This window comes from Corythoichthys intestinalis, chromosome 22 (genome assembly GCF_030265065.1).
Source record: "Corythoichthys intestinalis isolate RoL2023-P3 chromosome 22, ASM3026506v1, whole genome shotgun sequence".
NCBI lineage: Eukaryota > Metazoa > Chordata > Actinopteri > Syngnathiformes > Syngnathidae > Corythoichthys > Corythoichthys intestinalis.
In genome coordinates, this window is record NC_080416.1 from 15,210,053 (window position 1) to 15,224,167 (window position 14,115).

The following is a 14,115-nucleotide window of genomic DNA, read 5'->3' on the forward strand; positions in this document are numbered from 1 at the left end:
GTGTAATTTTAAAAGGTACACTGAAAAATATTGTAAAAGAACAATTATTTGTAACCCAGAGGCAAAAACCCCCCCAAAACAATTGAATAAATTCTATCCATTTTTAAAAAAAATTTATGTGAAAATTAGAATAGAATTAGAAACTAGAAACTGCAATTTCTGGAGAAATTCCAATGGGCCTTTGCTGCTGATGATTTAGAGACATTTTGGGTCACTTCCTGGTGATCTGGGGACATTACGGGGACACGTCCTGTTGATATCAGGTCACAAAATGTCAATGGGCTTTAATAGCAAATAGTCAAAAATCAAAAGAACCCATGTTTTGTTTACATTGAAAATGAATGGGAAATTTGGACGTACATGGCTGTCAATGGCATCCCATTAGAAATGAATGGGACAGTTTTTGACATATTTTGGGGGGACACTACATTTTTGCCAAATTCTTTATACTTTTATGCTCCTTACCATCCTGGATTTTTTATGTGTAAATTATGCAATTTGGTGAAAATTGTACGACAAGTAGCGTTTTGAAAATTTTTAGTTTTTTAAAAAAAAATGTTACGGGCGAATGGGAAATTTTTGCAAAGCCCAATCTAAAAAAAGTTGAAATTTCTATAACGATAAATTGTCTTGGTGGAAACAGAATATTTGTTAATATCACATATTTTGTCTTGACCCCAAAAAATGCCATGTCTTTTTTTTCCTTCAGTGTGGCCCTTCTACTGTTTCGTACTAAAATAGGCAAGTGACGGATGGATGACGATAGCAATTTAAGAAAAAAACTTTGGTTTGTGCTCATGCATATGTCACATACTGTACCTCTACCAATAAAGTATTTTTTTTGTTAGGAAGTGTTTTTTTGTTAGTTGGCATGATTACACAAATATGCAAATGGAAATAGTTTTGTTTATTTTAATGGCTAAATATTTTGTTGATTCCAAAATTTGAAAATGAGAAAATTTTCTTTTTGTCCATCATTTTTCTTTTTTACATCACTGTTCAAGTACCACAGCAAAAGCACTTTGACGCTCCTTATGCAAAACGGCTAAAATAACATATTTTTTTAATATATTGTATTTTCACACGGAACAGGAAGGCACGCTAAGTTACCGCTTTTCATTGTTTTTTGTTTTTTTTTTAGATTTACATTACATGATCACATGCCAATAACCGCGACAATCCCCGACAGCAGCGGCTAAGTGCATTCGTTCATAAATTGTTTGGATTGGAAATTGAAAATGTAACCAAAATGATTTTAGCGTTTTCAAGCCTCCACCAAAAAAGTTGTCAGCGTTTTCAGTAAAAAGTCTCACATTGTCTTCTTTCCCCGAAGTTTTCAGCATTTTCAGTAAAAAATCTCAAGTATTGTCGCTGTCGAAAAACAAAAAAATATGTTGAATTTGTTAGGTGTAATCACAATTGTTTTTGTTCGTTTTCCTTATAAAAATGTGGTTTGCAAGCAAGATTTTAGTTTAGTTTTGGGTGAAAAAGGATTTATGTTTTCTTTTTCATTGTAAAAGAGTAATATATTAACATGTTAACATATTTTACTCTCGACTTATTGACTGCTAGTGACAGCGATAGATGTCCAATCCATTTTGATTAAGAAATTCTTTACCGCAAAAAGTGCCAAAAATCCTTTTTTTGGGCCTAAATATTGTGTTATTATCATTTTTGTGTACATAATTTTGCCAACATTTTACAATTAAAAAAACATTTGTATTTTTTGAAATATATATTTTAAAATGAAATAAATGGAAAAATAGTAAATCTATTTACAGTGATCCCTTGTTTTTCGCGATTAATGGGGACCAGAACCCGACGTGAGAAGTGAAAAACCACGAAGTAGCGCCCCCCCCCCCAATTTTTTGTGTGTGTGTGCGTTCAATGTATTTATTCAGATTTAGCACAGGAAAGACATAAACTGTGTTATATTAGACATTTTTGTCACTTTTTTCCCCGCCGAAGTATAATTGAAAAAATATATATATATTGTAATAAAAGGTTTTAAAGCACTTCAAATGTAATAATTATGATAAAGTTTTAAACATGTTACTGTCCCACCGAAACATTTTTAATTAAACAAGAATAAAGTAGTTAAAAAATGCTTGGCTTTATTAAATGCTTTCCTGAGTGAGTCCACTCACTTACACACAATGAGTTGCCACAGCAACTGCTTAACAAGTTATACTATGATTGACGCATGCGGCGCTTTGATGTGGCCAGAGGATGGACTGAGGTCGTGAAGTTTGAAGTGCGAAGTAGCGTGGGATCACTGTTTTTATTTAAAAAACATTAATATCATCATATAAAACAGAAAATGATGGCTGTCAGCCCTCCCATTCAAAATAAACTGGACGTCTATCGCTGTCAATGGGGAAAAAAATAAAAAATGTTCCTCCACATTACTTTCATTACATCAAATGGAGAAAATATCTAGCTTGAAATGATCTTTTTGTTGTAAAAGGTTTTTAGTTCTTTTTAATTTTGAGAGAATTGTTCCTGATTTTTTTTTGTTTTTTAATTTTAAAAACAATTCTGTGAACTATAATTTCTTTTTTCAGAGTTTGTCAACACAAAATCTGTTCTTAAACACATTTTGGCAAAAAAAAAAAAAAAAAAATTATTAGTCAATGCTAAAAATGTTTTTTTAAAGCAAAATATACAGTGGTTGGACAAAATAATGGAAAGACCTTAAAAAAATCAACAAAAACTAATTTAATAAGGTGTTGGTCCGCCTTTTGCAGCAAATAAAGCCTCAATTCTCCAAGGTATTGTTTCGTACAACTTGTGAATTGTTTCCAAAGGAATTTTAAGCCATTTTTAAGGTAATATCCTCTTAGCTCTTTTAGAGACAAGGGTGGAAATCAACATCTTAATTAAATGCTCAATAATGTTGAGGTCTGGGGATTTTGCCGGCAATATGAGATGCTGAACTTCATTAGAATGTTCTTCATGCCATTTTTTAACAATTATGTTCAATGATTATGATGCCAAAATGTAAGATTTCCATTATTTTGTCCAACCCCTGTATATTATATACATATTGCGTTTACTTTTCTACAGCGACAACATTCTCATACACTACCACGTTTTCAGCTTGCCGTTTTTTTTCCAGTGGACTCCCAGCATTTCATGTCTTCATAAACATCTCAGGAAGACTTTGAAAGTAGTTTTTCTTTTTTTCACCAGCTGATGTGCAGTTAGTTATTAGTAAGAGTGCCACCCGCATGTCATTAAAGTGAACAACAAGAAGCAGCAAAGAGAGAAAAAAACTCCCTAAACTGCAGACATGCAGCATTTTTTGTAAGATCATCTCAAGAGGTCATGCAAAGAAGTATTTGGGATAATAATGCCCTGTATACTGTTTATATATTTTTTTATATGCGTGTGAAGGCGCCTTCTTTTGTGGAATTTCACTTTTAATCCTGAAAGGACGTCCGATCTTAAAAGACAAGTCAGTTGCATGCTCGTACTCCGCTTTTCTCTCGCGTGGTCCCGGAATGACAAGATTTGGACATCCTTTGCCGTCAATTTTGGGGCTGTCTTATTATTCTTATACTTGGGCTTCGGGCTCTCGTTTTCAAGTATGAAAGTTCGTAAAGAGTCTTAAAGCTTCAGCAGAACAAAACGTTTCCGTCCACGGCGAGGAAGATCGACGTTTTTGTTGTCGTCAACGATTGCAGCTTCGAGGAGGTCAGTAACGTTTATGTGCGTGCGAGCGTGTCAACAGTCGCCCCTGAGATTTCCTGTCCAGGTATCGGCCCCCAACCCTTGATTTATTTTTTTTTACCTGCTGAAAGATCACATTGAGATTGGGACGGAGTATTACTGGTGATGATTGTGTATGGCTTGACGCGTGGTCAATCACAAGACAGATTCATTCTCCATGTGACAGGAGGTGGTCGTGGTGGTCTTGCCCTCCTTGTTGATTTTTAAAAAGCTGGGTTTTTCTTTCACTCCTTCACTGGGATTGGCAAGCGTGGTCAATGCCTGTTTCTCAGTTTTGGATGATCCCGCCTCCCTGACAATCACATGACACAAATTGTTAGCACAAGAAGCAAGACAAAGAAAGAGACAACATGGCATAGAGCTCCAACAACAGAAAAAAATAAAAATAAAAAAGCGTGAAAAACGATAACTCCACAAACTGTTCACGCTTTTAGTGTCATTGACAATAGACGTCCAATCATGTACATTGGTATGAAAAAGTATCTGAACTTTTTGGAATTTCTAACATTTCTGCCTAAAATCACCATCAAATGTCATCTGATCTTTGTCAAAACCACACAGATGAAAAAACTGTATGTTTTAACTAAAACCACCCAAACATTTATAGTTTTTAAAAAATATTTTAATGAGGATAGTATGCAAGCAATGATACAAGGGGGAAAATAAGTAAGAGAACCATCACATTTAATATTTTGTGCCCCTCTTTGGCAGCAATAACTTCAACCAGATGCTTCCTGTAGCTGCAGATCAGTCAGAACTAATCTTGGCCCATTCTTCTTTAAAAAACTGCCGTAGTTCAGTCAGATTCCTGGGATGTCTGGCATGAATCGTTGTCTTTAGGTCATGCATAAGCATCTCAAAAGGGTTCAAGTCTGGACTTTGACTTGGCTACTTCAGAACGTGGAGTTTTGTTCTTCTGAAACCATTTTGAAGCAGATTTATTTCTGTGTTTTCATTGTCTTGTTGCAGCGTCCATCCTCTTTTTAGCTTCAACTGTCTGACAGACGGCCTCGGGTTTTCCGACAAAACATCCTGATAAACCTTTGACTCATTCTTCCATTAATGACTGCAAGTTGTCCAGGCCCTTAGGCAGCAAAACAGCCCCAAATCATGATGCATGGTGGGGATGAGGTGTTGATGTTGGTGAGCTGTTCCATTTTTCCTCCACACATGACGTTGTGTGTTACTCCCAAACAATTCAACTTTGGTTTCATCAGTCCACAAAATATTTTGCCAAAACTTCTGTGGAGTGTCCAAGTGCCTTTTTGTGAACATTAAACGAGCAAAAATGTTTTTTTTAGACAGCAGTGGCTTCCTCCGTGGAGTCCTCCCATGAACACCATTCTTGGCCATAGTTTTACATATGGTTGATGTGTACACAGAGAGTACCAGTGATTTCTGTAAGTCTTTAGCAGACACCCTAGGGTTCTTTTTTACCTCTCTGAGTTATCTGCGCTGAACTTTTGACGTCATCTTTGGTGGACGGGCACTCCTTGGGAGAGAAGCAACAGTGCCAAACTCTTTAGAGATGGTTTTGTATCCTTTCCCAGCTTTATACAAATCAACAATCCTTGATCGCAAGTCTTCAGACAGCTCTTTTGACCAAGCTATGATGCACATCAATGCCTCTCATCAAGAGAATTCTGACCAGGTGAGTGTTTTATAGTGGGCAGCGCAGCTTTAAATCACTCATCAGTGATTGGGCACACACCTGACTTGTTTGGCAAAATTTGGTTTCAATTGCTCTTTAAGTCTCCTTACGCACAGGGTTCACTTAAGCCTGAGTTATCCTCCCGCGTTGCGGTGACGGCGTAGCGACTACGGCGTCATTCGACATTCGATAGTTCTGCGGTGAGGGAACGCGTTGCTCTGTAATTCACCGCCAAGCCACTAGAGGGATGTGGTGTTATGTTTGTACGGTTTTGGGGCATGCTTGTTTACTTCTGCTAGTCGGAGAAAAAATAAACAATGCAAGATGGAACTCTTGAAAGTAAATATTCTGCTCATCAACACTGAATAAATATTGAAAATACAAATGTTGACGGGCAGGCGACGCAGAAGACGGTTTCGAGGCGGTCTGGCCGACTTTTGATGCCGCACAGAGAGTTTTAGACTCGGGTGGAGAGAGCTAGCTGTGGCGGCTAGCTTCAAACTGGCGTCGAGCACTGCGTTCAAGGTCTGCAAAGCCCTCCAGTCTGATTTGTTTGCCGTGTCCTCCAACCAGCCAGTGGGAAGCCATAGCAGATTTCTGGCGTCTAGGGAACTTCCCAAACTGCGTTGGGAGGCTTGATTTTAAGGTTATCATAAAAAGCACCGAGGCACTCTCAATCAGTGATGATGTATTGTGTGTGTGAACTGTCTGTTATTGAAAATTAAAGATCAAAACAACTCTTTTGACACCAAATCTGTGCTTTATTCTTCATATACTTGAAACATATGTACACAGTAAATGATGAAGTGCACCAACCAAAAATACGACATAAAGTGATAAAAAGTTGGCAGTTTTTGGCCGACTGTGTCACCGCTTCGTGTGGCCACTCGATTCCGACCACCCACGTCTCGGTGGTTCTTCCATTTATTTATTTTTTCGATCGCCGACCTTGCCATTTGGCAGTCACAATAATAATTTCTTGACGAGACTTGCTCTTCGATGATACTCCCGTCGGCTTGGTGCATTTTTGCGTGTAGAAAATAATGTTTGATTCTATTCTACAATGGCGGTGTTTTCGCCCGCAAACAACAGTCTGAGCGGACCAATCACAGTCCGTTTTCGCTAGGTCTACGCGACGCGAAGGTTAGAAAAATCGAGAGGTGCGCGTCAGGCTACGGCGTAGGGTCGTAACTCGATTCTTCCTTGACGGCGTAGGTCTGACGCGGAAGTATAACTCGGCCTTGACTTATTTTTCCCCCTTCTGTCATTGTTTGCATGCTATTCTCATTAAAATATGAAAACCTACAGTACAAATGTTTGGGTGGTTTTAATTAAAGCAGACACTGTTTTTACATCTGTGTGATTTTGACAAAGATCAGATAACATTTGATGGTGATTTTATACAGAAATGTGAGAAATTCCAAAAGGTTCAGATACTTTTTCATAGCACTATAGCTCTTGCTGCTCTTCTGCCGTTAATTTTAATTTGTTTATCAGTATGGGATGTCCAATCCATTTTAACTGGGAGGGTTGACAGTAGGGTTGTTCCGATCATGTTTTTTTGCTCCCGATCGTTTTAGTTTGAGTATCTGCCGATCCCGATACTTCCCGATCCGATTGCTTTTTTTCCCCCTCCCGATTCAATTCCAATCATTCCCGATAATTTTTCCCGATCATATACATTTTGGCAATGCATTAAGAAAAAAATGAATAAAACTCGGACGAATATATACATTCAACAGACAGTACATAAGTACTGTATTTGTTTATTATGACAATAAATCCTCAAGATGGCATTTATATTATTAACATTGTTTCTGTGAGAGGGATCCACGGATAGAAAGACTTGTAATTCTTAAAGGATAAATGTGACTTTGTATATTGTGACTAAATATTGCCATCTAGTGTATTTGTTGAGCTTTCAGTAAATGATACTGTAGCCATTTAACTGCTCTGGCCAAATGCATGATGGGAAGTGCAACCATGACTGTGCATAGTGGTACCAATTGATATATCTTATCTGCGTTGGGAAATAACATAGGGTGTTAAGAAAAAGATTAATTACTACCTTTCTTCCCCACATTGCTTCCCACGACATTTCTAATCGTAGGGAGAGGGATTGTAAGGCTTTAGCCAATTGAAAAAAGGATCCAAAGGCTGCCAAAATTCACTCTACTCATTTTACGCTGCCTTTTAGCTCTATATATAGGTAAAACGGCGCCATTACAGATGGAACGCGACAATGCGTGAATGGGTCGTGCAGCGCATGCCTTAATTGCGTTAAATATTTTAACGTGATAAATTTGAAAAAAAAAAAATTTATTACCGCCATTAACGGGATAAATTTGATAACCCTACCTTAAGCCTAAACTAAAGGCTCTGGATGAATGTAACATATTATGTCTGTAACGTTAAATACAATTAGAAAACGATTTAATTAAAAAAATATACAGTATATATATTAAAAAAAGGCATGTCCGATATTTTTTTGCCCATTCCGATACTTTGAAAATGACGTGATCGGATGCCGATCGATCGGGACATCTCTAGTTGACAGCGAATGAATATTAGTTCACATTTCAAACAGATTGGACGTGCATCGCCGTGAACGACAGCCACTGACTTAAGTGTATTTTGTCCTATAATTCAAATGTATTTTCTTACCCGCCCTGTGTGGGATATATAACCAGGAAGCAAGCGGTGAGGAATCCCAACAGAGAGCCCCCGGAGGCCACGACGGGAATAACGCGCACGCTGCCGACAGCTTCCACGACGGACCCCAAAGCAGACGCCACCAGGATTTGACTGATGTACACCTACCGCCAAGACATCCTCGTCAGCATCATAGAGTACTGAATGAAAAGAGTACTTTATATAAAATCAAACCCACTTGGCAAGACAAGATGGCGCAGTCAATGCCAAACCCTCTGCGGGAACTGCCGGGACTGTGATGGATGTACTGCAATTGAATGCGTTTTCACATTTTTTTTGTTATAATTGTGAAAATATAGCTAGTACTGCGTGATATAATAATTATTTTTTTTTGTTACCTCTTTCATTTCATGGTACTGCCCCAGCAAGGCGTAGGGACAATAGGAAATACTCATGGAGATGATGCCCATGCTGCTGATCATCACCATGGCAACATAGACGTTAGGAAATATGGCCATAACAGCAGTTCCTATGTAAGGAAAAGACGACATCATTGGCTTACATTAAAATATTCAGACAGCCTCATTTGTTTGTACCTATGGAGAATCCAAGTGTTCCTAAGATGTAGATGACCTTGATGCTCAAGTCAAAGTTTTCCAGGTATTTTTGAAGGAGAGCTAGATGGATTGGAAAAAGAAAAGGTTGACATTTTGCAAGGTTTATTATTTTAAAAGTCAATGATGTTACCTGAGCACGTGGCGGCAGTCATGGCGTATATAACCAGGCCCCAACATCCCATTTGAACGCCTTGGTGATAGTTACTCAGATCCGTGGAATTAACAGGAGCCTGAAATGAGCACTGTTTGAATCATTTCAAATCTTTGCTGCTTGGGCAGTGCTTCTCAATTTCTTTCTGTTACACCGCCCCTGGAAGACGTAAACGTTTCGCGCCTCCCAACTCTCTGCCGCTACTGTAAATAGTATCATTTGTCTATAAAATTATTATAATTATAAGTACACATCTGCATAACATTGTCATTTCAATTTACAATAAAGTATAACATTGTTTGCTTGCAATAGAAAAGACAAAGTGCATCAATTTGCCTAAATTAAAAAAAAGTCACATCCAAACTGTAAAAATACACTTTAGGTACAAAAATAAAATTGAATAAAATCAATAAATAATAATAAATTCAAATTGACTAGCAACATTAACTCGTGAGAGCAATATGCCAAACAATTTGATCGAAAAAAACAAAAATTAATAGAACAAAACGACATTTGTCAAAGTTTTAATTTTCGCTGCAGGCAGTATCAGCTCCTTTGCTATGGAGTGGGGTTATTTTGCACTGAGCAACGTGGTATGCCACGTTATATGATGCTAACATCGCTCGCTGGTTTACGAGTGTAACACTGACAAAGCGCGCCGATTGTTGGCAATATTTGGCACGTTTTCGCTGGGAAAAAAAAAAAAATCAAGCGGCTTATTACCGTATTTTTCGGACTATAAGCCACTACTTTCCCTCGCCATTTCTACCCTGCCGCTTGTATAAGGACGCGGCTTATTCATGGATTTTTTTTTTTTTTGTGGGTTTTTGGACAAACGAGCTTCATATTTTCCTGTGAATTTTTTAAAATTTATAATTAGACATATTTCAAAATAAGAGCATTCCAAATTTTGCCATGACATAGCTTTCAGCCACTACACTAGCATCAATCAAGTTTGCCAGAAGCTCGTCAGACTTACTCAAAAACCCAGGATTTTATAGATTAATATGGCTTCATCTGGTACTATATGCTGCTACAAAAGAACAATTTTAAATTGATGGGCGTCCGTCCACTATTTGCTATGACAAGAGAACGGACTTTATTTCCACAGTATGCTATGACAAAGCTGCTACAGTGGCCTCCATAATTATTGGCACCCCTGAAAAAGTCAAGGTTCCCAGGGCCTTTGGAAGTGAAACAGCCCCACAGCATCACTGACCCACACCCATACTTCACAGTGGGTATGAGGTGCTTTTCAGCACGCGCATCTTTCATGGCACGCCAGACCCACTTAGAGTGTTTGTTGCCAAAAAGCTCAATCTTGGTCTCACACAAAAATACACACGGTCCCAGGCTTCAACTAGGACCGTGTGCTTTGGTCAGATGAGACCAAGACTGACCTCACCTCATACCCACTGTGAAGTATGGGGGTGGGTCAGTGATGCTGTGAGGCTGTTTCGCTTCCAAAGGCCCTGGGAACCTTGTTAGGGTGCATGGCATCATGAATGCTTTGAAATACCAGGACATGTTAAATCAAAATCTGTTGCCCTCTGCCCTAAAGCTGAAGATGGGTCGTCACTGGGTCTTTCAGCAAGACAATGACCCTAAACATATGGCCAAATCTACACAGAAATGGTTCACCAGACACAAAATCAAGCTCCTCCCATGGCCATCGGGCCTGGACATGAACTTTCTTCAGCAGGGGGACACGTCTGGCAGTGCAGGATTTGAGTCCCTGGCGGCGGTTACTGATAGTAGCCTTTGTTACTGTGGTCCCAGCTCTCTGGAGGTCATTCACTAGGTCCCCCCGTGTGGTTCTAGGATTTTTGCTCACCGTTCTTGTTATCATTTTGACGCCACGGGTTGAATAGGAGAACTTCCACAATTGGTGGTTGACTAAATACTTATTTGCCCCGCTGTATGAGCCGCAGGTGTCAATAGCTTAACATTGGATATTTACATAGATATTACACCGAAATATTTGATTGACCAAAAATATATTTATTAACCAGATAACAAATAACAATAACATTTAGCGCTAGCCCTTATATACAGTGCCCTCCATAATTATTGGCACCGATGAAAAAGATGTGTTTTTTTACCTTCTAATATAAATTTTTTTAAATTCAAATATATGGGACCTTAATGGAAAAAAAGAGAAAAATCCAACCTTCAATCCAAGTGCATTCATTCAGTGGGGAAAAAACCCACATAAAGAAAAAAATATTTGACATCAAATAATGTGTGTCACAATTATTAGCACCCCTGGTGTTAATACTTTGTACAACCCCCTTTTGCCAACAAAACAAGGTCTGGGAACTGAGATGGCCATGGGAGGAGCTTGATTTTGTGTCTGGTGAACCATTTCTGTGTAGATTTGGCCATATGTTTAGGGTCATTGTCTTGCTGAAAGACCTAGTGACGACCCAGCTTCAGCTTTCGGGCAGAGGGCAACAGATTTTGATTTAAAATGTCCTGGTATTTCAAAGCATTCATGATGCCATGCATCTTTTGTGGCACGCCAGACCCACTTAGAGTGTTTGCTGCCAAAAAGCTCAATCTTGGTCTCTCATCTGACCAAAGCAGACGGTCCCAGTTGAAGCCTGGGACCGTGTGTATTTTTGTGTGAGACCAAGATTGAGCTTTTTGGCAACAAACACTCTAAGTGGGTCTGGCGTGCCACGAAAGATGCATGGCATCATGAATGCTTTGAAATACCAGGACATTTTAAATCAAAATCTGTTGCCCTCTGCCCGAAAGCTGAAGCTGGGTCGTCACTTTTTCTTTGTGTGGGATTTTCTTCCCCACTTATTGAATGCACTTGTATTGAAGGTTGGATTTTTCTCTTTTTTTCCATTAAGGTCCCATATTATTTGAATTTAAAAAAAATATTAGAAGGTAAAAAACACATCTTTTTCATGGGTACCAATAATTATGGAGGGCACTGTATATTTGATGAGGAAGATGTTATAGAATGGATCATCTAATAATGTGTAGAACATGAAAAATAACATCAGTTACTTTACCGAGTAACTAATTACTAATAAATTGAGGTAACTGAGTTACTAACTCAATTACTTTTCAGGAGAAGTAATTTGTAACTGTAACTAATGAATTTTTTTACGGTAAGATTAACAACACTGATCATTTGCGCCACCCCCGGCATTGCTCTGGGGTCCCCACTATTTGAGAAGTACTGTGCCAGTGAGAGTTAAGAGCTCACAATGGGATCTCCGTGGTAGATGACTTGACCCATGAAGTCGGTGAAGAAGACAGCTTCAGCGATGATGGAGAACCACGTGAGTAGGTGGCACGCGCAAAGGCGTAGAAGCTCAGGCGGCATCTTTAGCATGGAGAGCCACAGCAACCGTACGGTGGTCTCAACCTGAGGAGAGCAAGAGATTTTGTCGTCACAGTCACGGACAGCGCGGCGGCGCTCAAGCGTCCTCACCTCGCCCTCTTCGCTCTCGGCGTCGCCGCTGGACGAGTTGGTGTTGCCGCTGCGGTGGCGGTCGCGCCGACGGCTCGGGCGTCGGTGTCGCGCCTCGACTTCGTACAGGTCGTTCATGCTGCGTGACGGCTTGATGAGAAGGACGGCGTGAGCCCGCCGATAGCGGTGACGGTGGCTGCCCACGCGGCCGTAGTAGGAAAAGGTGCAAGAAGGTTGACGGTACATTGTGTGGTGGTGACGCGAAATCCGCGTGGGGGCGCCGGTACTGGCGGCTGCAATGACATAAGAATGTACTGTAAACACGAATATAAATGAGTGTTTTTTATGTTGTATGTGCTGCTAGTATTTTTCGGATATTGCATTACTGAAACGATAAATTGCTATATGTTCATTCCTCTGTGGGGGCTGCCATTTTGTCCATCACTGAAAGAGCATCATAATGGCTCTGACACAAGAATGTGAATATTGCATCAATGCACAATGCAATGTAAAAGATATTCTGTTAAATTTACAATAAAATATCGTCAGATGTGTACGGCAAATTATGGTTAAAAAACAAAATATACAAAAAAAAAAAAATAAAATCAGCATAGTGATTAAGTAATAATCGTCAATTCTAAAAATGATTTTTGGAGATGGTTTTAACAGAAAATATTGCTTAAAATTATAAAGAACTAATTTTTAAAGTTTTTAAAATTTTTTTTATGTCTACTCTCTTTACAAGTGGGATTCAAACCCAAACTGTCATCTTGGCAGTCGAGCGTGCTGACTACCGAGCTACTGAAGACCAGTTGGAAGAAGTGCTGTGTGTATAAAAGGTTAGGAAAATCAGAAAACCCTAAAAATTCAAAAGAGCACACTGGGTGGGGGAAGCTAGACTATTAGCTCAGTAGTCAGCACGCTCGACTACCATGGTGATGGCCCGGGTTCTAACAGACCAGTTACACAAACACGCTTTTTACAGTTGTTTGTTCTCAAAAAAATATTTAAATGTTGTTCTTTTTGGGTACTTTGTTGTTAATTTGACAGTAAACTGTACGGTTATCCATTTTTTAATGGGATTGACAGCGTTCTACCATTTAGGTGTGTATTCCATCATATTTGGCGATACGATTCATATCACGATTAGCAGCTCAGGATTCAATTCAATCTCAATTAATCCCGATACTACACTTGAAGACGATTACTTAAGGAAAAAAACAAATCAAAATGGACATAAGTACATTTATATCAATTTATTCCTGAAACCTCAAACCTCATCTGGCACTCAAGTAAAAATGTTTTTGGTTTATGTTTGAACATTTGATCTTTCATTATAACATTTTCTGCTGCAAACCTGCTTTCGTCCAAACCTGCTTAACCCCTTCTTGCCAAATGTATCACATTTGATACACTTAGAATTTCACGAATTAGATATTTTTTCTTTTTTACAAATTTGAAAAAAAGGTTTCATTAAGACCTTATTTTTCAAATTTTGTGATTCTCCGACAATTGCTTCATATTGCAGACATTAAAGGGTTAAATGCAGGATTCTAAATACTACATGCCTCAGTTTTTGTAGTCAAAGCCAAAATAAGGCCAAATTTCAGATGGATAAAAGGACTAATACGAGCAACCGCCGGAGGGCGACGAACACAAATCTTTACTCGGATTAGTCTAATGTCGTTGTTACTTCAGCAGACTGCAAGGCAATGCTGCTGCGTGCTTCCAGCTACTTGACGGGAGTAGAAGTGCAGCCACTGAATTGTTTATTTCCACCACAAAATGCACGTTTTTGAATCGATATGAGAATTGCGTGATGTAACATTGCGATATAACTCAATTAATTAATAAATCAATTTTTAAAAACATCCCCAGTAGC

At 38.9% G+C, this 14,115-nt stretch overlaps 1 protein-coding gene across 2 annotated transcripts in view; it reads right to left on the reverse strand.

The window, feature by feature from the left end:
- Positions 1–2,605: 2,605 nt before the first annotated feature.
- LOC130910201 (solute carrier family 45 member 4-like) overlaps positions 2,606–14,115 on the reverse strand; it is a 100,940-nt gene continuing 89,430 nt past the window's right edge. For both annotated transcript variants that reach the window (XM_057827231.1, XM_057827232.1), the window contains 8 exons: positions 12,255–12,526; positions 12,027–12,188; positions 8,783–8,882; positions 8,632–8,712; positions 8,434–8,564; positions 8,274–8,342; positions 8,048–8,199; positions 2,606–4,024 (listed from right to left, as the gene is read on the reverse strand). In XM_057827231.1, coding sequence (XP_057683214.1) covers positions 3,868–4,024; positions 8,048–8,199; positions 8,274–8,342; positions 8,434–8,564; positions 8,632–8,712; positions 8,783–8,882; positions 12,027–12,188; positions 12,255–12,526 — 1,124 coding nt within the window. In that variant the 3' untranslated portion in view covers positions 2,606–3,867. The remainder of the gene's footprint in view (positions 4,025–8,047; positions 8,200–8,273; positions 8,343–8,433; positions 8,565–8,631; positions 8,713–8,782; positions 8,883–12,026; positions 12,189–12,254; positions 12,527–14,115) is intronic.